The sequence below is a fragment of the Erithacus rubecula genome (genome assembly GCF_903797595.1).
Source record: "Erithacus rubecula genome assembly, chromosome: 2".
Classification (NCBI taxonomy): domain Eukaryota; kingdom Metazoa; phylum Chordata; class Aves; order Passeriformes; family Muscicapidae; genus Erithacus; species Erithacus rubecula.
This window is the reverse complement of record NC_136685.1, coordinates 98,862,560-98,885,537: the sequence shown is the minus strand read 5'-3', so window position 1 is coordinate 98,885,537 and position 22,978 is coordinate 98,862,560. Positions and strand designations below refer to the sequence as shown.

General features: G+C 40.5%; 1 protein-coding gene across 6 annotated transcripts in view; it reads left to right on the top strand.

The window, feature by feature from the left end:
- The window catches only part of MEIS1 (Meis homeobox 1), a 108,015-nt gene that overhangs the window by 67,042 nt on the left and 17,995 nt on the right, over positions 1-22,978 (top strand). For all 6 annotated transcript variants that reach the window (XM_079333411.1, XM_079333410.1, XM_079333409.1 and 3 more), the window contains exon 9: positions 17,837-17,913. In XM_079333411.1, the coding sequence (XP_079189537.1) occupies positions 17,837-17,913 (77 nt within the window). The remainder of the gene's footprint in view (positions 1-17,836; positions 17,914-22,978) is intronic.

Sequence of the window (22,978 nt, the reverse complement as noted above, 5' to 3'; positions counted from 1 at the left end):
AAAACACAGATTATTACCCTGGCAAGTTGGCTCAAAGCTTCTTCATTTATTTGTAAACAGAATATTTAGTGACCGCATAGGAAGTAGCTGTAATCACCAGCTCGTAAAGAAACCACAGCAGAGCTTTTGGATTTTTACAGAGTGCTCATGTAAAATTTAAGCTGGGAGGCAGAATCCCTGTTAATGTAATTAGGATCTAATTTACCACCCTTTGCACACAGATGTAATAATGTCTAGATATTTATTCTATCTTTAAGCACATTACATATACCTCAGTGCAGCAGTTACTGAACAGAAACAGGTGTGAGCACTTTCCGGATTCATTTTTACACTGTAAACACACAGCGATTTAAAGGGAAATATTTACCAAAAAAAAAAAAAAAAAAAAAAGAAAGAAAAAAAGGGGAAAGAATGTCTGCAAATGAGGCAGTAATGGACAGTTGCCCTTTATGTACTGATGGATTTCTCAATGGTTAAGTAAATTAAAGCAAATGCTAGAAAAATCAATAGGCTTGCAGAGTCTTGGTTGTGCCTCATAGACTTCAGGACAGAATGACAGATGTGGTGCATATGACCCATTTAAGTATTAATGCTTGGGAAATTGCCTCTGCTTGCAAGGTTATAGGCCTAGAAATATTGTTATATTAAATTACAGACAATGATATTTTTAAGTATATATGGAATTTATACGTTTCAGTTTAGTTGCTCTTCGGCATTACATTTGTCCTGGAAGATTAGTTGCGGAGTTGTTTCTCTGGAACAGTAAATCAGGTTTAAAAAATGTTTGAACAGTGGATTGTCTTTCTAGGGCTGCTGCAGACCGGTGAGCATGTTGCACAGTATGGGGGGACAGTGATGCTGTTAAATAAGAACCACATAGCCCATGTGTTCACTAGCAAATGTAGCATGTAAGTGAGCTGAAATTAAATATCATTAAAAGGCAGCTTTTGAAACAGTGAGAGGACTGATGCAGTAACACAGGGCCACTGTTAGATTGGGGTATTCTGTATGACTGAACACTAAAGTAAAATCCAAAGTGCGTGGTCAAGATGAGCTAAGTGAGGCAACCACCAAGACAGATCTTTCTCATCTTCCTCACGTGCTGCAATTAGAAGGGGTGAGTTTTTATAGGCAGGATGAGTAACAACTAACCCCACACAGAAATTCTCCTGAAATGGAGATGTTATGATTAATCCAGGCAGGCAGACGAGCTCTAGATGAGATAGTGTTTGCCATCTCTGATTTCTTTCATTTCTTGCTGTACTTCCACCCAGGCAGCAGGGAAGTAGACCAAGTTAATTGTCCCTTTGTGGCATCTCTGGCAGGAAGAGCATGAAAATAGCTGGGACCCTGATTTTGGTGTTGGCGTGAAGGCAGAGCAGTGTGTTGGCCGTGCTTGCTGTTGGTGACAGCCCAGCATACCTTGCCAGTTATCCTGACTTCACCCCAAACACCTGTTTCTGTGAAGGGAGTGGCGGATGCATTTTATATACAACTGCCATGTTTAATGTTAAAAAGGAGCTTTAGACTTTGTCAGTACCCCTGCTTTTCCTTGCTGAAGCCATTACATGGTTTTCCTCTCAAACATTCATTTTCATGTTCCATTTATTCATTAGATTTTTTCTTTTTTCTTCTTTTTTTTTTTTTTTTAAATTTCTTTTGTTCCTTGATTATCTCTGATATTTGATGTTTGGATACCACTGTCTCCTTTCTGGCTCTCTCTTTTCTGATTTTTCCCTTTCTTTTCCCTAAAGCACAAAAACTCACTGTGGAATAAAGCAGAACCATCTCCAGGGGCTACAGGGCTGCACACAGCTACTGGGAGTGCCAGTGAAACGATGACATTGTGGAGGGGCAGATTATTACTTTTGGGCCTGCTGAGGACCTATATGTGCATTGAGGCTGGTGCTGAGGGCTGTGAGGCCAGGGCTGAGTGATGACAGACCCTTGTCATTTGCCCACATTCAGCTCCATTGCTATGGTGACAATATGCAGTGATGAAAGTGGCTGCTGAGGGTTGGACAGCATCCTCCATGGCTGCTGTAGCCGACAGCATCTTTGCAACAGCGTGTTTGAGCTGCTGATGGCCCTCGGTGTCACAGCAGCGTCAAATCTCTAATGACAGAAACTCTCCACAGGTTTTTGGGTCCACAGGGATAATGCTCATGGCACCATCACCAGTCTCAGCAACTTCTTGCATCAGTGACAAAAATTGTCTTTACCCATTTTAGTCCTTTTTCTGTGCCTCGTGGTGGATTTCCCTGATTAATTTTGTGTGACATACAAGCTAGGTAAGCTGGTGCTTACCTGCAAAGCAGCACGGGGTGGCCGTGGTCCTCCTCTTGCCACATGCAAGGCAAACACATTAATCAGCATATAGGCAATGGCTGCTTTCATTAAATATACGTGTGAGGGGCCCTGGTGAACGGGCTCTTTTGTTCCCAACCAAACCAGAAGGGATCAAAGGTCAGCAGGAGCCCAGAAGTCATCAGTCAGGGAGGGTTTTGCTGGATCCCGGGCTTGTCAGCTCCATAGTCACCCCTGGCAACTTGGGCTGCTGCCTGCTTGCCTTCCCCACTGCCTGGCACTGAAGCGGAGCATCCGGTCCCTCAGTTGCTGTAAAAAGATGCTGACATAAAGTCGGCATTTGAAATACAGTGTGAGCATTGCTGTGCTCCTCTTTGGTATCCAAATTATTTGAGAGTGAGATTACAAAAATGATAAGTTGGATTTGTAGAGTTTTTTTTTTGTTGTTGTGTTCATCTTTAGGATGCATTTTAAGGCTGCAAATTAATTTTTGGTTTAGTGGCAAATGGCAACCCAGAAAGAAGCAGCAGCATATTGCCAAAATGTGCTTCAATGCTTCTGTATATAAAAGTTCCCTTCTAAAAAAACTTCTGGTATGGCATTTATTTCCTTTGAGCAGATCGATTTATTTTCCCTCCCCTCCCTGTGATGTTAAAGTACATTTGGCAGTAATCAGTTTATCCTTATTAGAAGCTGTGGTAAAAGGCAGAGTTGCTGAGTCAATTCACTCCATTTACTTCCCCTATTGAGCCTTAATGTGTCCCAGTCCCCACCCCTTACAGTGAAAACATCATCAATTATAGGGCTGACAGGAGCCTGGGACTCAGTGTAAGTTGCTCCTTGGGGTTATTCATCTTGCACCAAAAAAAACGGCCCTCAGCAATATTCATCACTTCCCCCTACCTAAAATGATTGAGTAAACAGTGAGGTGAATTATCAGAGGGGTAAAAAGGGGGAAAACTGAGTTTGAATATGTTGGAGGCAACTTTGAACTCATACTTCAGGAGAAATAGAGCCATCCCCCAACATGCAAACTCCCCACCTCTGTTTAATATTGCTGCTGAAGGAGGAGGGAGGCTCAATTATCCTTCAGCCAGACACCTTACTGCTTCTCATAGCTTGACCTGCAAGAGCTTTTCTATTTTGGCACCTGGGCTGGAAAAGCAGCTTCGGCCCTGGAAAAGCAGCTTCAGCACTGATGCAGCGGAGATGTGCTGGGTGCCCAATTCTCTGTCAGCTCCTTAGGGAAATACATTACAAACACTGCTCAGTTTAGTCCAATTTGATCCCATGATATTTGTGTTTGTTACAAACATCCTGAATCCCCTACGGTGGAAAATAATTCAAAGTAGGAACCTAATTTTTAGAGGTTTTTTTTTAATATGATATGGTAAAATCTTTTTATTCAAAACATCAGTAATAAAAAAAGCCTCCCCTTCCTACAAAACAAAGAAAAAAAAAGCCCATTCAGCCAAGTGAATCCAGACATGAAAACCTCAAACTTTGGGCTTATTTAAATTTTCAAAGTAATCTTAAAAGAGAAAGAGACTCTGATTTCCTTTACCTAAAAAATATAATGCAATCACGGTAAGGGAGGAGAAATTCCCTTAGCCATATACCTGGTTTGTTTTTACGCCCGGTGCTGTGGTTAGATGGTTGTCTAAATAAACAGAGATTAGGTGGAGGGCTTTATCTCAAAGCTGGCACTGGTTATCACACTGCTTCCTCCCACTCCCTCCCTCTGATTGTGAGTTGTATAAGAAGACTTAGCAAGCATAACTTAGAGCCGATAACCTTTGAATGTTAGTTCAAGGAAGTTGAGCCATAGTAACAACAACAAAAAGAGAAATTATGCAAACTCTGTCACAGACTATTCAAACAACTGGCAATTTGACCCTAATTCTGATTTAAATGAAAAGTATTTGATAAGTTTTTTTTTACTCCTAGAGTTCTATTTGAATTTAGCATGATCAATAATATTAATATTTGAGCAGCAGATTAAAAAAAAAAAAAAGATTCCAGGAATAAACTCAAGTTTATTCTTCAGAAGTTTATTCTTCAGATTCTCTCTCCTTTGGGGGTCTTACTTTAAAATTGCTTTAACAAAAGGAACCTGTCGTGTTTTATTTGGCCAAATTGCTCCAACCCTGCAGTTAAGGGTTGAATTGATCTTGATACAGCCTTGGAAGAAGACACTGTTGACATTTGCGTTTGATGGTAAATGAGATATGTATATAGATATATAGATACACAGAAGCAGGGAACACAAAGAGAGAATGCTGGGTGATAGGCAGCTTCTGGCTCTCCATGAAAGTAAACGAGAGAAGTCCTCATGGTTCTGCATGGGTGTGAAATCAAAATACACCTTTCCTGGTGCACCTTGGCGTGCCGATGGGCAGCATGCAACGTGCAAAGAGGAGGAGACGGATCTTCGGGGGCTTTGCAACGTGCTGTCCGTGAAACAAAACAAGGCAGCAGACCACGGGCAGGGATAGAAGGAGGGGGAAGCGTCCATGCGGTACCGCGAGGCAATGTCACGGCGGTGCTGGGAAGGCGGCTCGCGGGGAGCGGGCAGCTCTGCCCTTGTCGCTCGCATTGCCGCGGCGCCACGCGCCCCGTTACACAACGCGCAGAGGCCAGGGTTGTTTCTAGGACAGATAATTGAACATTAATACTCGTTGACATTGTCGTAGGAATGATATGTCAAGCTGACAGGGCCTATGCGCTTGCATCTGCTGATCGGCTGCAGACGAAGGGGATGCTTGGCACATTAGACCTGGGGCCTTGCCGCTACCCAGCCAGCGGTGATGCAGCCATTAACCGTGAGCTGCCATCTTGGGCTGCCTTCCCAAAAACGGTGGGTCCCTGCTTTTGGGGGTGGTTCATGCAACTACATTGACCCCCATACGTGTATGCACACCTCTGGGTGCATAAAGATTGATGTACATGTGTAAAGCATATTAAAGGAGAGATCCTTGGTGCTGCATACGCGTGAGTGCCGCTGTCATCCGGAGGAACTGTTTACAATCTGCTAACGTGGGAGTAAAAGGAAGCGGAAGAGATGAGGAGTTCTTCAGAAGCATTGAGAGCATGATCAAGTTTGATGAGGTGTTTCTGATTATCTCTATCTTGGGAAGTAAATGACATAAAAATGGTAGTAGAGTTAGGTTTGGGGTTTTTTTTTTCCCAGCATATGTTTGTCTCTCTCTTCTTCTGGATGTCAACAGACCCTTCAAGGCAAGGGTGCTGTAGATAAAGTAGTTACATTGCAATCACTCCTGTCCTCTTCCAGGCAAAATCTTGCAAACGATGCTTCTCAATATAATTTCATAAAAAATATTCGGAGAGCTAATATCTTTGTCACAGCATTTCTACAGCCAGACTTTGCTGCACGAGTTCAGAGGCATGAGAAGCAGATGGAAAACAATTACGGAGGCCTCTGACACTGAAGTCAGTTCTACTTTCTTAATATAGGGCTAAACATCATGTTTGTAATGTCTTGCACATAGTTTGGCTCTGCATAAAATGCTACAAAATAGGGCCCTTGAGAGCATCCATTATCACATTTTGGTTAACATCACAGATTTTAAAAATCCCAGTAGTACTGATGCCATGAAATAAAGCTTTCATCTGTAAAGATCTAGTTTCTCTTTGTTATTAAAATAAACTAAGCCATTAAACAAAATATATGCATATAATAGTAAAGTTCATAATCTCCTATCATCAAAATGATAAATTCAACTTTTTTTTTTTAATTGGAGCAGTCATCTTAAAAAGGTTCCTGTATAGAACAAGATCAAATGTGCCTGGTTGCTCTTTCTTACTTTGTAACTTGTTAGTGGTGACATTTTTTTGGTCTTTAACTACTTTCATTTAGGTCTTTCTAAAATAAATGGGTTTTGTTCAGAAAGGAGGGAAAAGCAGAGGGGGATTTTTGAGCTTGAATCGAAAAGATTCATTGATTATATCTTGTCACAGATCTTGTGAATTGTTAATGGCCATTGCATAAATGTGCTGAAAGCAACACACCATCTTGATGCTTTTGCTTCCAAATATGTGGATTATCTCTTTTACTGTAGTTTCTGTGAAGGCATCAGCACGTGTGTGGTGCTTGATGTACTGAGACCTTAAAAGAGACAGGACAAGAAAGGGATGCTCAGGCTGGGGATGGGGTGGGCACTGGATGCTTATAGTTGACTCTGCTTGGATTTTTGGAAAGCCCCTTCCAAAAAAACCCTGTTCTGGCTTCATCCATTCATCATGTAGAAGATGCGCAGTGAGGGTCTCACCTTACAGAGCTGAGGACATATCCTGTGGGCAGCCCAGGCTTTGGCCATGTCACTGCAGCTCAGTGTCAGATCTAAAGTTACACATGTGAAAACAGTTTTGCCATTTCAGGGCTCATCCCCAAGTGTTGGCCCATACCAGCCCCTGGGAAATACCTCACACCATGAATATTTCACTGAAATGCAAAGCTTGGTTCCAGAAACCCTCTGTGAGGGAGGATACTGTTAGGTCCTTGGAGACTTTTGAAATCCAAGTGAAATTGGTAGAGACTTGAACTGAATTTGGGGGAAAAGAATATTTCTTATGAGGGAGTCCTCTTGGTCCAAGAAATTTTCCAAGAGGGATGAGTCACATCCTGGTCCAAGCCTTTATAGTGACATTTTTTTTAATTATGAGAATCAATGCATAGTGAATTTGTGGGCAATTACATGTTAATTTAGGGTTGAATCTGGAGATTTGGTGAATTGTGATATGCCTTTTCCCATCTCTCAGGAGATCTAAATCACACTTTCTTTCATGCATGTTCTTGTGCATAGAAATGTCATCCCGGGAGCATGTTTATCTTTTATTTATTTTGAAATTGGTTAGCATCAGACTTGTTTCTTTGCAAGCTGGGTACATAATTAATTAGAGCAGTTGTTTTCTTTTGGAGACTTCTCAGTTCATCTCTCAGTGTTAAATTTTAAGGCCAGGCTGGTCAGAAATTGGATTTCTGAACAGGCCTGTACCCTGAAGCCAGTCAAAGGGATTTCACACACTGAAAGGGTGTAGATAAATGAATTCTCTAGCCAGAAAGCAGAATTGCTTAGTCAAGTTTGCTGAGTTAAAACTTGTCTGTATTATTCATATTTGAGATTGCACTGAACTTGGGTTATTTCAGCAGAAGAGAACTCATTAGACCTAAGGAATGAAGGAGGAATTTATGTGGGACTCTCATTTTAAAGGTAAAAATAATGGAGAGTGAACTTATGGGGAGGTAAAAGCTGGGATGGATAAAATGAGAGCTCCTGAAATAGCTGGTTGGGTGCTGGAAAGTGAAGCCAAGCTCTAGCCCAGGTAAATTGCATTTGAATTTCAACCTCGGATCTGTATGCACTCTTCTTTGGCAGATGTTGAATTGATAATGCCTGTGTGTTAAAGAATTCTGATTGTTTCTTTTGCCACCTTAGCAGCTTATGAAAATGCAAGTAGCCCTGCCTAATGAATATTAATAAGAGTGATAGCTGGATAACACACAAGCCTGTGGCTCTTTGGAGCTTGGATGGGGTTAGTTGGAGGATTGTTGTGACTGGGAATTTACATGCTTTTTAAGAATAAACTTCCTGAAAGCTTTCACATTCTCTTTTAAAAGCTGATATTTGTTCACAGTACCGTGCTCAAGCATGCATGGGGATTTTTCCCCCTTTCCCTTTCTAGATACATGTGAGATTAGTACCACAGATGGCATGTCTATGTTTTTAAAACAAGACAATTTATTAGATAAGAAGAGAAAGAGGCCCTGTGTCTTAAATTTACTTGTCCAGGGTTAATTGTATCAATAACAATGTTTTGTTTTTTTTTTTTTTTAATTTTGCTTGTTTATTTTTGCCTTTTCCCACACCCCATTCTCCCAGGCAGCTGTGGCAGTTATTAGTGGGGCAGGGAAATGACACTGATGAATCCTGCATCTCCAAATGTCCTAGGAGGCTCTGAAGCCCATTTCATGCAGTTAGTTAATTGGGCAGCTCGTTAGGCCCATTGCTGGACCTCACACGTGGCAGTCTGACAGCAGGGAGAGCCGTGGCGTGGCTGCAGGATGGGAGGGCTCCAAGGACCTGCCTCTTCAGCTGGAGCCCACGGGCAGGCTCTGCATGGAGTGCTTGGAGCTGCTGGCAGTGCCGAGCCGTGCTGGGGCACACTGGTGGCACTGGCAGCATCCCAGCGCTGCTCTCGCCTCTGCTGGACCAATCCTCTCCAGACTTTGTTTACTCACTTGTAAAAATACCTGCTACCAACCTTTCTGTCTGTGTCATAGGTCCCATTTGGTCTGCTCTTCTTCCCAAAATTGTTAATTATGCAAAAAAACGAAGGTGCCCTTTTGAATGGCTTCCTGCTCGTTGTGAGCTGCAGGGGCAGACTTGAAAAAGAGGGTTAGAGTGGGTCAGAACTCAAAAGGCAAATAGAATCAGAGAGATATTTATTTATTTATTACTAAAAGAAACTCACAATCTGGTCTTGATAGTAAGGACTGCTGGGATGCTGCATGGGGTGGAGTTCTTTTTCAGAGTGGTGGTTTGGGGCTGGGATACTCTTGGAGGGTTTCATGAAGGCTCTGTGAGGGGATTTTACAAAGATTTGGCTATTAAGATGCCTCTGCATTATCATTTCTGCCAAATACGTAAAAGGACTTACTGTGCATTCACTTTACAAGTAAACTTACTCTTTCTAAAGCTTTGAAACATGAGGGAAACCCGCAACTTCAAAACAGAAACACATGTATGCAGTGCATTTCTCCTTTTGCAAAAGGCTTTTCTTTCCCTTCTCTTGTCATGACAAAAAGGCTTAATTTTTTTTAGCCAGTATAAGGGGAGAGGGAAGAGGGGGAGAGTCATTAAAATGCAGTTTTTTCAATTACGTCCCGTTATTTGTCATCTTTATTGCTTTTCTATAGTTTTCATTGCACCTTTAATAGCACGCCTGGTCAGAAAAGGTGAGCTGGAATGTGAGCACACTTGGCTGTGCTGCTGTCAGTGCCTACGAGCTGTGCTCAAATCCCAGTCCCCGTAGATTTTAATGTCCCTGCAGACTGCTGGCAGTCTGCTTCCAGCTGTGGCAGGCATGATGCAGTGAATTGCTTTTCAATGTTCTTTACTCAAATAGGCAGTAATTACAAGCTTAAAGAGGTTTAGTGGTCCAGTAAACTACATAATCACCCCTGAATTAGCCTGGGCTCATCAGTTGCAGTCCAGCAACCTCAAGACTGCTGTTTGTATGCAGGCTTTATCACGTAGCAACCTGAGCAGCAGGTGTGGAACAGCAAGAATCCCCCATAAACACAACTGTCTACTGGGGACAATGATCTCTAATGAGATGAGGCTACAGCATCACTGTAATTTAAGTGGGAAAATTAACGCCAGAGAATGTGCACTACTTCCAAGAGTCTCTGCTTCTTCGGAGAACAGCGGTGTTTTCCTGGCTTCTTTTTTTTCTTTTCTGTCCTTTTTTTTTTTTTTTTTTTTTTTTTTTCCCAGATCTTTTTTTTTTTTTTTTTTTTTTTTTATTTTTTTTTTTCCGTTTTTTTCCCCCCATGAAGATCACATTGTGGTTTTGCTTATAAGTTGAGTGGTCTTTATTCTTCTACAAGGATATGTTGTGAATATTTAATGGTGGACAGGGCATCTGTTCAAGGACTTTCCATGCCAACAAAGCAGCATTGCAAAATAGCAGCTTTATCTTTTCATTTCCTTCCTCGGTGCTAGTTTTCTTTTCTGTTTGTTTTGTTTTCAAGTAGAAAATGTAAAATAGAATGTAACTCTCCTCATCTCAGTGTTGAACCATTGGCACCTCAATGTGTTGGTTGCCTTGAACTCTCTTTGTATGATGGCTTGGTCCCTCCATGAAAAAGGAGTTCAAGCTCCTGGCAGGAGGCTTCCCAGTTTGTTTGGTGGCTGCTCTTTAAGGGTGCTGCCACCTTGGGAAATCTGCTTAAAGCTCCTGCTCCATCCAAAAGTCTGAGGTTCATATTAGAGTTCTGGCTGAATTCAGCAACCCTCCATCAACGTGATTACACAGGTGTGTAGAGTAGGGGCTGAAGGCAAAAGGGAGTGTTTTTATCCCTCATTTACAGGAGGAGCTCTTGAAGACAGCCTGGGAAAAAGAGGAAAAAGCACAAATAAAAGCTTTCGGCTTAACTCTATGGGATTACAACTGCTGGTACTGGCATTTCCCAGAGATTGTAGAGTTATTTCTGAGCCCACCTGTTTAGAAAGTCATTTGAGGTAGATAAGGACAGTGACTTATTGCTGAGAAAAGGCTTCTGGTTAGGAGATATTTACCTGGGCTAATCTGTCTTAGTCTGGCTCTAAAAACAACAGCAGAGCTTTTATGGAGTTATCAGGTAGTCGGGATTTCCTTTGGCGTGCTGGTGATATTTTTTTCTTCCTTCCCAAAAGCTGCTCACCTAGGGAAGGCTGGGGTTTGCCTTCCTGCCTTTTCACAGCTGCCTGATAAAGATGTTGGCTTAACTGAAAAGCTGGGTTTCAAGGCTGTGAATTCTAGCTCTAAGGCGGTAGCCGTCAGATGATGCATTTCCTTAGTTCCCTTGGTGTCACTTGGCTATAGTGTTTCATAGCTTTGGCTGTGTGCTGCACTGAGGAGAATTTTGCTAATCTTTTGGATGCAATTTTTCTTTTAATTTCCCTCTCCTTTGTTAGTTTTAGGCTGAGAAAGAAAAACAATAATTAATAACAGTAGTAAAGAAAAATGGCAGAGGATGCTAAGTGCATCACCCACATCACATTAGCACAAATAGTCTTGATCCTAGAGTAAAAAATCCCTTCTTAAGTGCATTAAGTGAAGTTAATATGCATGTGCAAGCCATGTGTGCATGTGTGTATGTGTGTGTGCACATACATGCAGGCACCAGAGGAATGTTTAACATGGGAAAAGCTTCACTCAGTTACCCGGGTATGGTGTGGGAGTGTCTGCATAGACTCAGCTTGAACTGAAAACCAGTAGGAGCCAGAGTAAACTCCAAACACTGAGGTCTATCAGACTGTCTCCAAAAGGAAATAGCAGAAGCACCATTGCTTGGACTAGCTAAAGCTCAACTGGAAAAGGCAGTGGGTAATAATATATGGTATGGAAGGAATAATATTGTAGCAGCCAGGAGATGGATTAGATGAGTTAAAAGGTTTTTCCATTTTCTGACTTCTGTAATATCCTGTTCAAGGGATGATCTGAACTTTTTTTCCTTAATGAGTGCTCACATTATGAGTAATTTGATGGGGCCACCAGAGAAGTATTGGCAGCGCATCCCAAGCCATACCATGTCTCTTCATCAGCCTTGGAAAGGATATTTATGTTACTGAGTGCCAAAACTTCTTCACAGACAACTCTTGCAAGAAAATTATTTACAAAAGGACAAATGGGAAAAAAGGAGAAGCGCTTCTTTTTCCCCAGCATAACTTCTTCATTAAAAAGGTCGCTGTTGCCAGTACCTCTTTTCCCTCCTTGTAAACCCCCACAAAGGAAATGTCTCCTCCCCGCCTCTGCCTGCAAAACCACCCCAGCCCCTGTTTAATTAGGTTGGCTGTGAACACATGTTCAGATTTTAAAATTTCTGGGGTATTGTGTCTGCCCTTTACACTCTGCATTTGCCTTAGGAGAGTCAGATTCTGCCTCCTTTCCCCACCTTTTATTTTGTGGTGGAGTTGCCAAAGCAGCCTGCAAACCCTTTTGAAAGGGGCACGATAGGCAGTGTCTCAGAGCCCATCTCACAGGAATGGGCTGATGCAAAAGCCCAAAGCAGCAGCTTATTGGCCTTGCCATAGGGATACTGGCGAGTCAAAGGGATGCAGCACAAAGTCACATTGCATATTTTGATGCATTTTTGATTTTAGAAGACCAAACTCATCTGTTGATCTTGTGTTCATAGTTTGCAATTCAATAACCGGCAGCACCAGGATTTATTAACAGTAATGTTAGGAAAAAGGCCTTACCATGGGGGTATTGAACTATTACAATAAGTTGAGGAAATATTTTCTTTTGAAAGAGGAAAACGCTGGCTTTGTCTGCAGCATGACCGTGTCATATGGACTAAGTTTTCTTGCTGTGCTGAAAAAGCAACAAGGAGCTTGAAATGCTGAACCCAGCTCACACTTCAATAGCATTATCAGGCTGACTCACTACTCTCAGCCAAGGAAAAGACTGTGCAAACTTTGCACAAGCTTTTTTTTTTCCTCCCAGCCTCAGAGATGTATTTCTAATAAAACAACTTCCTTCTCAGTGTTTTAGTATTTCCTCCAATGTGCGAGCCAATCCCATGGGATAAACAGGATCGAGTTTGCAGCTTCCGAGTTGAACTTTTTTCTTCTCCCCCCTCCCTACCAGGTCACCTCAACTTGGCAACTTTTTACAGCCTTGCCTGAATATAAAGCAGGTCACAGGGATGGTCTGTAAACCTATTCAGGCAGTCTGCAAAATATGCAAGAGGGGCTCCATGCATTCTGTTTATCACTCTCTCTCAGATGCTGGTGGCTGATGAAAAAAGGAGGTTGCAATCTTATGACTTTATGGATAGTGATCCAACCATTTTTTGGCTACTTTTTGAGTGCAGAAACCCCCGTTATTCTTTAGGAGGCCGGAATGTGTGAGGATCTAGGACTCGACTGCTATAAATTCAAGCTCTGTTCTTAGACTGCACCATGCACTGCTTTTGTAATGCAAATGGAAGGCACAAAGTGTCCCTTTGATAATGTGCAGTCAGGAGACAAAAAAAGCATTCACTGCAACAGTAAAACTAATTCATAAAGCTGAGAGACAATAGGAAAGCATTATAGATATAAAAAAAATAGTAATTTCTCGTAGATCAACTTGATCATTAATGTAAACAGTTCAAATGCAAACCAGAAGGAAGCTGGGGAAGGGGAGAGAACCAAATTGTTGTGCTGCCACCTTAGCTAACCCTGGACAAGTTTAGGTAAAGCAAGAATATAGAGTTCAGCTGATCCTCAGCCTTTATTCTGGATACTGAGTTAGGCCAGGTCTCTCTTCAGAAACAAAAAAATCACAGCATTGGGATTTCTTTTTCTTTTTTTTATTTTGATGTTAGAAAACAGTTAATAAACACTCCTGAGGCATAAATTTTAAGGGGGTGATTTCATCACTTGCCAGAGTTTAGCTGAAGGTCATCTCACCTTGGTGCACTGCCCTGGGCTCTGGAGGAGGCAGAGGATGAAGGGCTCCAAAGGGGGCACGGGCAGCCGAGGGCAGCGCTGGGTGCTCGCCACAGCCCCCGAGCAGAGCATGCACCTGTCTCCTGGGACTGCCTGCCTCGGAGCTGATGGATTGCTGTGGGCAGTCCTGCTGCTGAGCTGCCCTGAGGAATTGGTAACTGGGGGTGAGAAGAAGGATTATTTTCCCATTTTCTGGCACCATTGTGCGCTGCTGTCGCAGAGGAGGAGGGCAGGCAGTGCTGTTGATGCTGAGTTACAGATAAGATAAAGTCTGGCACCGTCCTGGCATCCAGCATTTGCTGCCTGGGGTGGAAAATTTGAGGAAAGGAGTACAAGGTGGACAAGATGTAGCATTGAGAGACAACCTTTGATGCTTGCTATCTGTACCTTATGGCGACTTTACCACCATCTGTAGTCAAAGGTGATTTTAAAAAATCTTATTGCTTCTTTCGCTAAAAATGCTCTCAAACTGCATTAAAAAATGGGCTTTTATTAAGACTACTGCTCGCAAAATACCATTCATAAAACAGTGGCAAGAAAATATGGTGGAAAGTTAAATTTTTCTCTCTGTCACTTTGATTTCTTTGTTACTGCTAAAATGACTGCTCTGACTCATATTTTGCATAGTTATTTTTACCTTTTCAAATGTTCCTTAACTGTTCATATTACCCTGGGCAAATCCCCCAGGGATAATTTTCATTTGCATGCAGACTTTGATGGTGTTATTAAGCAATCACTTTCTGTACTAAGTCATTATTAAAAGTAATACCACAGAGCCTCAAAAACACATTAATGGTGCCAAACAATCCGCATTTCAGTGCTAGATTTATGGAAAGGGAAAAGCACAAGGTCTCATATCATTCAGTGGATGCTGCTGTATAGCTCTGTAGCAGCAGCAGGTTTGATCAGAAATTATCAGAGCCAAATTCAGAGCCCTTATCTGTTGTCAGCCTTATTTCTTTCGAAGCCCCTTTTTTTTTTCTTTTTTTTTTTTCTTTTAACCTGCCTGCTTCCTATTTGTTTTTCCTCTTGGATTTACCCTTTTCCTCTGGCCTTGGCAAGAAAGCCTGTCTGCAGACTTCTAGCATACACAAGCTGGGCTGGTTCTGGGAAGGAGGGTCAGCCTTCCCATCTGTAATCACTGTTTTATGGCTTTCACTCGAGGTGTTAATGCAGATCAAATGGAAAACAGTCCAGCATGAGTGTTACAGCTTCTCATGCTGCCCTGCATACGGTCCCAATCGTTAATTCTGATTATAAGACCTAAAGGTAATTCTGTTTGCTCTCCTAATGCATTGTAGCTCTCCCGGTGGTCCAGTGTCTCTTTTCTTCAATTCCCATCTTGATCAATTGTTTGCAAATAATTAAGCTTTTAAGAGATAATGGTAGGAGCTAATGTACACAACAAAGTAAAGGTCTCAAGTCATTGTTTATTGAACAGTTTGCCTTGATATCCCAAAGTGATCCAGAGTGATAGGTAGACTTGTCAGCTGAAGTCATGGCAGTGTTTTTAGTCATTCTTCCCTATATATCTATATATTTATATATTTAGTAAAATTATAGAATATCTCAAGTTGGAAGGGGCCCATAAGGACCAAATCCAACTCTCTCCTCATTACACGACTACCTTAACCATTTGACTAAAATATATTTTATACATATTCATACAAATATAATCTATACACACACTATATATCCATATCTATGTGCATTTGTCTATATTCCTTCAAATAGCCATTAGGAAGTTTTCAGAAGACACTGGTCATTCTTGCGTAGGTGAAATAAAGACCAAGAGCAACAGTTTTGATTGAATTTTCTTTTTTTTTTTTTTCATAAAATGCAGTTCTCAGGGTTTCCCTCTTTCTCTCTGTTGCAACATGATGTTTGCCTTTGCCTGTAGCACAGGCCTTCCAAGCCCTGTGGGTGGGAATGCAACAAGGCTTTGAATATTTTTATAGCAACCTAGCCTGTGGCACGCTGGTTCTTTGTCAAGTCATTTCTATTATTTTACTTTATTTTTAGTCTACAAAGGAACAACTCGTATGATCCACAGAAAGCTTATATAATAATGTTGCTTAGTGTTTAAGATTACTTTAAAGTACACCGAATCATAGTTAAAAAGTCTGCCTCATTGTGACCCTTTAGCTAAGAGGGATTAGCTGTGTGTAATCCCAGGCTGTCATGTGATTATGGCAATTACAGATTTATCACAAAAATTAAAGTTTATGCTGTACTAGGATATGAAAAAAAAAATCAGATGACCTTAGACATACCACAATTTGAGGAATTTGTAGTTCAGGACTTTTAAAGCAATTATTTTTACAGTGACAATATTATTCTGATGGCTAATTTTATCCAGTCTTGTCTATTTAAAAAAAAATGTCCAGAACAATTGAAAATTGCTTAATGGAGACAGACTTCTCAATTCCAATAGCTAGAGGCTGTCTAGTAATTATTGCTTGCTGCATGAAATTAGACACAGTTTGTTCAATTACTTAAAATTAGATGACATGTAAGGTGGCAAAGCAAAATAAGAAAAAAAAAGAATAATTCTGTCCTCACTTGATAGCAAAGTAATGCAATGAGAAATAAGCTGTAAAGATGAAAATGTTCCAAATCATCTCTGTAGGGTTTGGGGTTTTTTGTTGAAGGGAAGCAAAATGTGTTCAGATGGACATGAGTATGACTGCTGTGGATGAATGTGTGTAAAAGGCAGACAGTAAAATACATGCTGTATTTTTACAAGTGTAAAATGCAAATTACCCATAAAAAAGAAGTCAAATCCCCTTCCTTCTGTTTTTCTCTTTATAATTCTGAAGCTGTGTACACACAGAAAATACAAGGGATGGTTTACAGGTGTGCAGGTCATCTGTGGGCTTCCTGTCAAGAGAGCAGCGCTTATAAAAGAACTGAAAATTCCTCAACATTTTTGGGTGAAAAAAGATAAAAAGTCTTGATGGCCATGGTGGTGGCCTTTGAAATGGGTGTATTGAGTTAAGAGAAGTTCCTGGAGTTGCATCAAAAATCCCTTTTTGGTAATGTGAGGTGATATTTGCATGTAACATAGCCATGAGAAGTCAGACTATGCTGTTTACAAGAATATGTAAAATCTGCTAAGTAGCTATAGTGCCAAGGAGATAGTGGAATTTTATGAGGTTTTAAATTCTTATGCTTTACTAGGAGTTCAGTTTATGTCTCATGTAATAAATATTACAGTGAAGAATACATCCAGAGAATAAGGGAATATTTGGGGATTTAAAAAAAGGATGAATGTGTAACTGTAAATGCTTTGTGGCAATCAGCTGTTAAATGGTGTTGGGATAGGACTAACCAGTGATATCAAATGATCTGTATTGAAATGCTGTTAAGAACCTAGCAGCAGGTCAGGTCTGAATCAGATGGGTACTGAGACCTGGGCATCCAGGTCAGGAGCTGAACCAGTTTCTCAAAGCAGGACTTTTCCTTGAAGCTGTTATATTTACAGTATTTGGCCATTTTCTTTTGGGGCAGCGACATATTTGCATAGATGGGAAGGATAGAAATTGCATTTCTACATTTCAGACTTGGTTGTGGTTTTTGCTGTTGATTTATTAAGCAATCTGTATTCATGCAGAAGCAAATTTTCTGAGAAAGCAAATCAAGTTCTCATAAGAAACTTATGATTGAATTATAACATTATCTTCAATTAAAGGAATATTTATTTTCTGTCTCTTAGGATTAGCACAGCACAGCTATGCTAATGTCAGGCAAAAATGTGCTGATTGTTGACCTTGCATTGGCCTGTGTTCAAAACACAGGCATTTGTGTTCAGGATGCTGATCTTATTTGCAAATTATTTTGGGGCACTGGCAAGTTTTACCTTCACTATCTCAGAAAACATCAGTGTGTTTTAGTTTTACAGAGAAGTGCTTTATCACATTCTTTGTTGTTCTGTTAAAAACAGAAAAAGGAGAAAAAAATTAGATTATTATACTCTAATTGGTCATTTGAGACAAGTGCAAAAAATTTTGAGCTAATGCAACAAATATCCTTTTCAAGTATCAAGGTACTGTCAGTATCCTAAGCAGTTATTTCTCCACTTCACTAATCTTTATAATTGGCTTGTCTTTTACTGCCATTAATTAAGTGATGTAGTAGCCCATTAATAATTATAAAAGAGTGACACACCTCAGCATTTTCACCTTTCAATAATAGATGTCACGCTTCTGTTTTAGTTTGGTTTGGGTTTTTTTTGTTAATTTAAAATAAAAAGTAGGCCAAAAAAGCACATTGTTTTAAATATTTGTATTTATTTTGGTGTCTTATAGCACCCTTACCCTTCAGAAGAGCAGAAAAAGCAGTTGGCACAAGACACAGGGCTCACTATACTTCAAGTGAACAATTGGTAAGTAATTTTCCTTGGTGTTTCTATATGGTCACTGGCACCCTCTGGCTATTCCTTTGTGGTTTTGGGGACACACCTTGCCCTTTTTTGTCCCCTCCCCAACTGTTTATTGATACAAAAGGGATATAACCAGGCGAGTGGTTTTAGGTGTAGAAAGTATGAGGTTTGCTACTGTATTTTAGTTTCCCATCATTTGCTATTTTAGTTTCCCATCATTTGGGCAGGTCTTAGTGTATTCACATTTGATACCAGTCCTCCTTCTGGTAGAGGTTACTGTTCTTCAATAGGAAGGCACATCCATTTGCAGAACATTGGTCTTGGAAAAGATTCAGATGTTGGGGGCAAAAAAGGGACAATTGGTTCCATTTCTGCTGAACATACTGTTTGTTATTTGGGTCTGCAGTCATGCTTTTTATAGTGTTGTTAGAGGGGTTTTTCTTTTTGACTGACATTCTTGTATCTCTTTATCAGTTTGTTTTCAAAATACAGTTTATAAATGAACTTTGAGGACAATCTGGTTCTTTGCTGCTGAAGTAGTGTGAAGCAATTTTATTTATTTGCTCCAGCTGAGGGTTGGTGGAGCCCCTGCTCTGTTGTAGTAGTGATTCATTTGGAGGAAGTCAGGATCTGTGCTGCTTCTGCAGTGGATTTTGGGTTGCTAACTGTTCAGGGTGAAACCCTAGTGAAAATTACTCCTGATTTAAGTATCATACAGGAGCAAACCACTTTAAAAAAAGTTTGATTTATTACCATTTGATACTGTGTCAAAATGTGGGTTCCTCCCACTATCCCAGAACAAGTGTCATACTTGAAGTGTATTGCAATCTAATACCTTGTAAAACTAGGTGTATCTAATTAATTGTCCTAATATTTTTAGATTAGTGTTTATGATGGGAAACCTTATCCTCTTTGAAGTAATACCCAGAAAATGGCCAAGGCAAACAGCAAGCCTGCTAGGGAAAAGGGAGGGAGGAATGCCAGTTTGCAGACAAAAGTTGGGGTTTTTTTCCTGCTCAATAAGTGTCAGAGATTAATATTACTGAAGCTCTGATTACATGGCCTAATCCATTTTAGTGAATAAATTTGGTCTTGATGTCCATTGCACCTACATTAACAAACCCTCCTCTCTTAGAGAGTGTAGGAGCCTATGGGAGAGATTTCAGATATATTAAACCCCATTACAGAAAATGTAATTTCTGTCAATATAATCCCATGTATTCTTCAATTTAGTACTTTAGAGATAACAAGCTACTTACAATATATTTGCCTTTGGAGGATTAATTTACAAAGTGCACTATCTGGGAGACGCAGGCGGGCTCACATAAGCATAGCTTGTAAGGGTTATCAATTTCTGTGACCCCACAGCAGCCCTGGGAGATCAATTTTTTGAAGCCCTTTAAGATGCTGAATAAAGGAAAATAACAAATACTTAGTGTATATAAAGTATGCTTCCAACATACTTACTTTAAAATGGAGGAATAAAATGCATAAAATGTGAAATTTATGTGTTATAAGGTAGTGTAACCCACAGTATTTTGACTCAGCCAGAAAAAATTAGTGTTTGCTTCAACTTTACCTCCTCTAGCCTTCATCCAGGTGTTAACCAAATTTATATTTTCCTTCAGTTCAACAGTGGGTGCTTTGGCCACTGAGAAGCTGTGGATACCCATCAGGGTCTTGTTTAACAATGGGGTGGAGAAAGGGTGTGCTGCTTCTGTGAGGTCTGGGATTCAGCATGGACAAATGTGTCAGTTTGGGATGGTCCATCAAAAGAAGTTTTTCAAGATGATGAACATAGGATGGATTCAGCTAAGGCTGGTGGAATTTCTCCAGAGTGACCTTTAGTACATTTTCTTTCAGTTTTCTTTCCAGGGTGTTTTTCAGTACCCATCTCTGCTCAAATGTGAGCAGTTTTTACTTTGGCTTTGTGTCAGATGTGTTCTTATAAATTCGTTATGTGCAAGGAAAAATAAAAAAAGGTCAAAATACATTATAACTGAATTCTTGTGGATATAGGGCAGACTTCCTCTGCTTGAGCTAGTTCAGTAATTCTGCTATACAATTGTATCAATTATTGAGACAATTCCCCTTCTCTCCCCCGAGGCACAAGGATTTAACACTATAGAGGCAATGGGGCTTTCTTAAATCACAGGTAGTGGGCAGAGATGCCAAAATATGGCACTTCACCCCCTGCTTTTTGTAAGGGATGCTAAGGAACAAGGAGACTGTGAAACTGTCACTAAGTGTGCAGGTTGCATGGGGAATACTCAGCCATGAGGTGGCCAGTGAGCTGCTCATCCCCTCCCAAATCTCGGGGGCTAGGGAGCAACCTTCTCAAACATTTTGCTGGATCTCTTTTTTTCTAAGGCAATGTACAGAAGAAACTCTTCCTACCTGAATGTTTTGCTGCAGGGAAGAGCTAATATAATTTCTGGTTGGTTTTGCCTTTCTTTAGCAGGCTCATAAGTCATTCAGCCACAACTCACAAAAAAAATTTGCCTTCCTCCTTAGATTCTTCCAAACTTGTTAACACACATGTACATTTTTGTATTAATGATGAGTCATTGTAAATCACTGTTGCAGAGATTAAATAAAATGCTGAAGGGCAGGCTGGGTGCAGATCAGTCATAAATTATTGGCAGCAACACAGCGTGTGGGAATACACGAAATGTGCATGAAAAACATAAACTCATGTCTGGTAGCATGGTCGTTAGCCCAGACTGGGGATGCTGGATTTTCTGGCTGGAATTAGAAGTTTGCCACAGATCAGTCAGTGAAGAGAACATTTGTTTTCTGCAGAATGAAAGCATTTAAACAATTTTTTTTTTTTGTCATATTTTGAATGCCTTTTCAGTATGTGCTGGTTGCATACTTCAGTTTTCTGCTGTAATGAAAAAAATGTTGATTTTCACATATGGACTGCCCTGGTGTAGGGGCTCCCCAGGCTCATGCAAATAACCCTTGTTGATGGTGGAGGAGTCACAGGAATGGGTTGATGATGTGAAATGTGCAAGAAAATATATCTGTGGAAAGGCACGTCTTTAAAAATGTCACAGCCCCTTTACCATGACCCTTTTCATTGGGTTGTGTTATTTATTTAATTTTTTTTAGTAATAATGAAATAATCCACACAGAGGATTTTTTTCCTTTTCTTTTTTTTTTCCCCCCCACATGACAACTTCCCTTGTGAATTACCAGTGTTGCCTTCCAGGACCATCTTTGCCTCAGTCAGATGTTTCTGCTGTGGGAAGAGGGAGCCCTTACCCTGTTGCAAAATAAAAAAAAAATCTGTGGAAGCTAGGAAGATAGCAGAGTTCAAATGTCATTAGTCCAAATGAACCATTCAGGTGTCTGTTGTTTAACCCCACAGCAGTTTAGGGTTCCAAGCACAGTAATATGAACAAGAAGGGGCACTTGTATGATGCCTGTATGGACATGGTGGAGACCTGAACAGGTACAGGTTAATAAGGTGCTTTTCCTGGGTAATAACAACAATGAATTGAAATATCCAGGTGTGATCCAATCACTTCTTACCTCAGCTGAGAGCCAGTCAGGCTATATTGAACAATCTATAAGGTTTTCTTGTTTACTACATCCCAGCTGAATCCCTTCCCATTAAGAGCTAATGGTAAATAATTACTGGTGGTAGTCTATGAAGAAGAGAGAGCAATTCTAATCAAGGGCTGCATTAGATGTCAGATGATTGTTTATGTTTTAGAAAAGTCTTGGTGCACACAGATAGATGTTTGTATACTTGTAAAATAATGTGCCTATATAGCATCCCTATATGTGCATGTCTATATGTGTCTGTCTCTCTAAATAGTGTTGCATCCAACTGCATTAAAATGATTAAAAAAAGAAAAAAAAAAGAAGATCATTCAAATCCTTAAAGCTTCAGCCTTCATTAGGTGTTTCTATTCTGCATTTTTCCAAATACCCTTGTGCTATCTAGGGCACAGCCCAGACAATGCTGGAGCAGCTAGTCAATATTTTATCTTGCCCTCATTCTTCCGTGCTTCGTTTGTTGAGCTGTATTCAAACCCTGCTTGAAGATGGAATTAATAATTACTGCTGGGCTTTCCTGTGGCACTCACTGCTGTAATACCCAAGTCCTTCCCTGACCTCCACGTGCTTATATATGCATACAAGGTTGTGGGTCTGCATGGTATTTTTACAGTTACCCTGCAAAGAGAAAGTAAAGTGTTGTCCTGGTTCACAGGGGGAGAAGTGAGGCTCATAGAGGTCCAAGCCCAGCACAGTCACCAGTTTTGGGTTGGTCTGGGACTGTGAGCTGACTCAGAATTGCAGCAATTTATTCACATTTAGGGTCCAGCAATCATTGAAACTTCATGTTTCATGGAAACTCTGAGTTTTGAGTGCCTTGCTGTCTTACATTGCCAATGCCCTCTGTTGGATATGGAGAAGTGATAAATCAGTAACTTATGGTGAAAATTTTGGATTCAATGAAAGCTCAGTAGCTTTCAATCAGTCCAAGGAAGCAGCACAGCTGAATCCTGTTCTTCAGTGCAGCGTTTGGCTGTATGAACCAGGCTTGGTTTTCATCCTGCCTTAGTCATTCAACTTTTTCAAAGTTTCTTACCTGTTGAAATAGATTTTTTTATTTTACTATGCCCTGGCCCTGACATAATTGTCATTGGGATGCTTGAGACATTGACCCAATCAGAAATGGTAGCATGAGCTGGTAACTGAACTATAATGAAGTATATTAAAGCCTAGGGTACAAGCAACTCTAGTAATATGGTGTCCTAACTCTTGAGTTCTTGATTTTATTTTCTTGACTTCTTTAAATGCTAGTTTTGTATGTAATTTCCTAGGCTTACAAAAAACCTTAAAACAAACCCCAACCAAATATATCAGAAAAAAAATATTAAATAATATAGTAAAAAAATTTCCCTAATCTTATTCTTGGAGTCAAATGAAGTGGATTTTACTGAAACCTTTTAAGAAAGACATTTCAAAAAGGCTCCAAGACCAACCCAAAGATTAGTGTGGAAAATCAGAGATGGACTTGGGATAGGAAGACCTGACCACCTTACTTTATGCA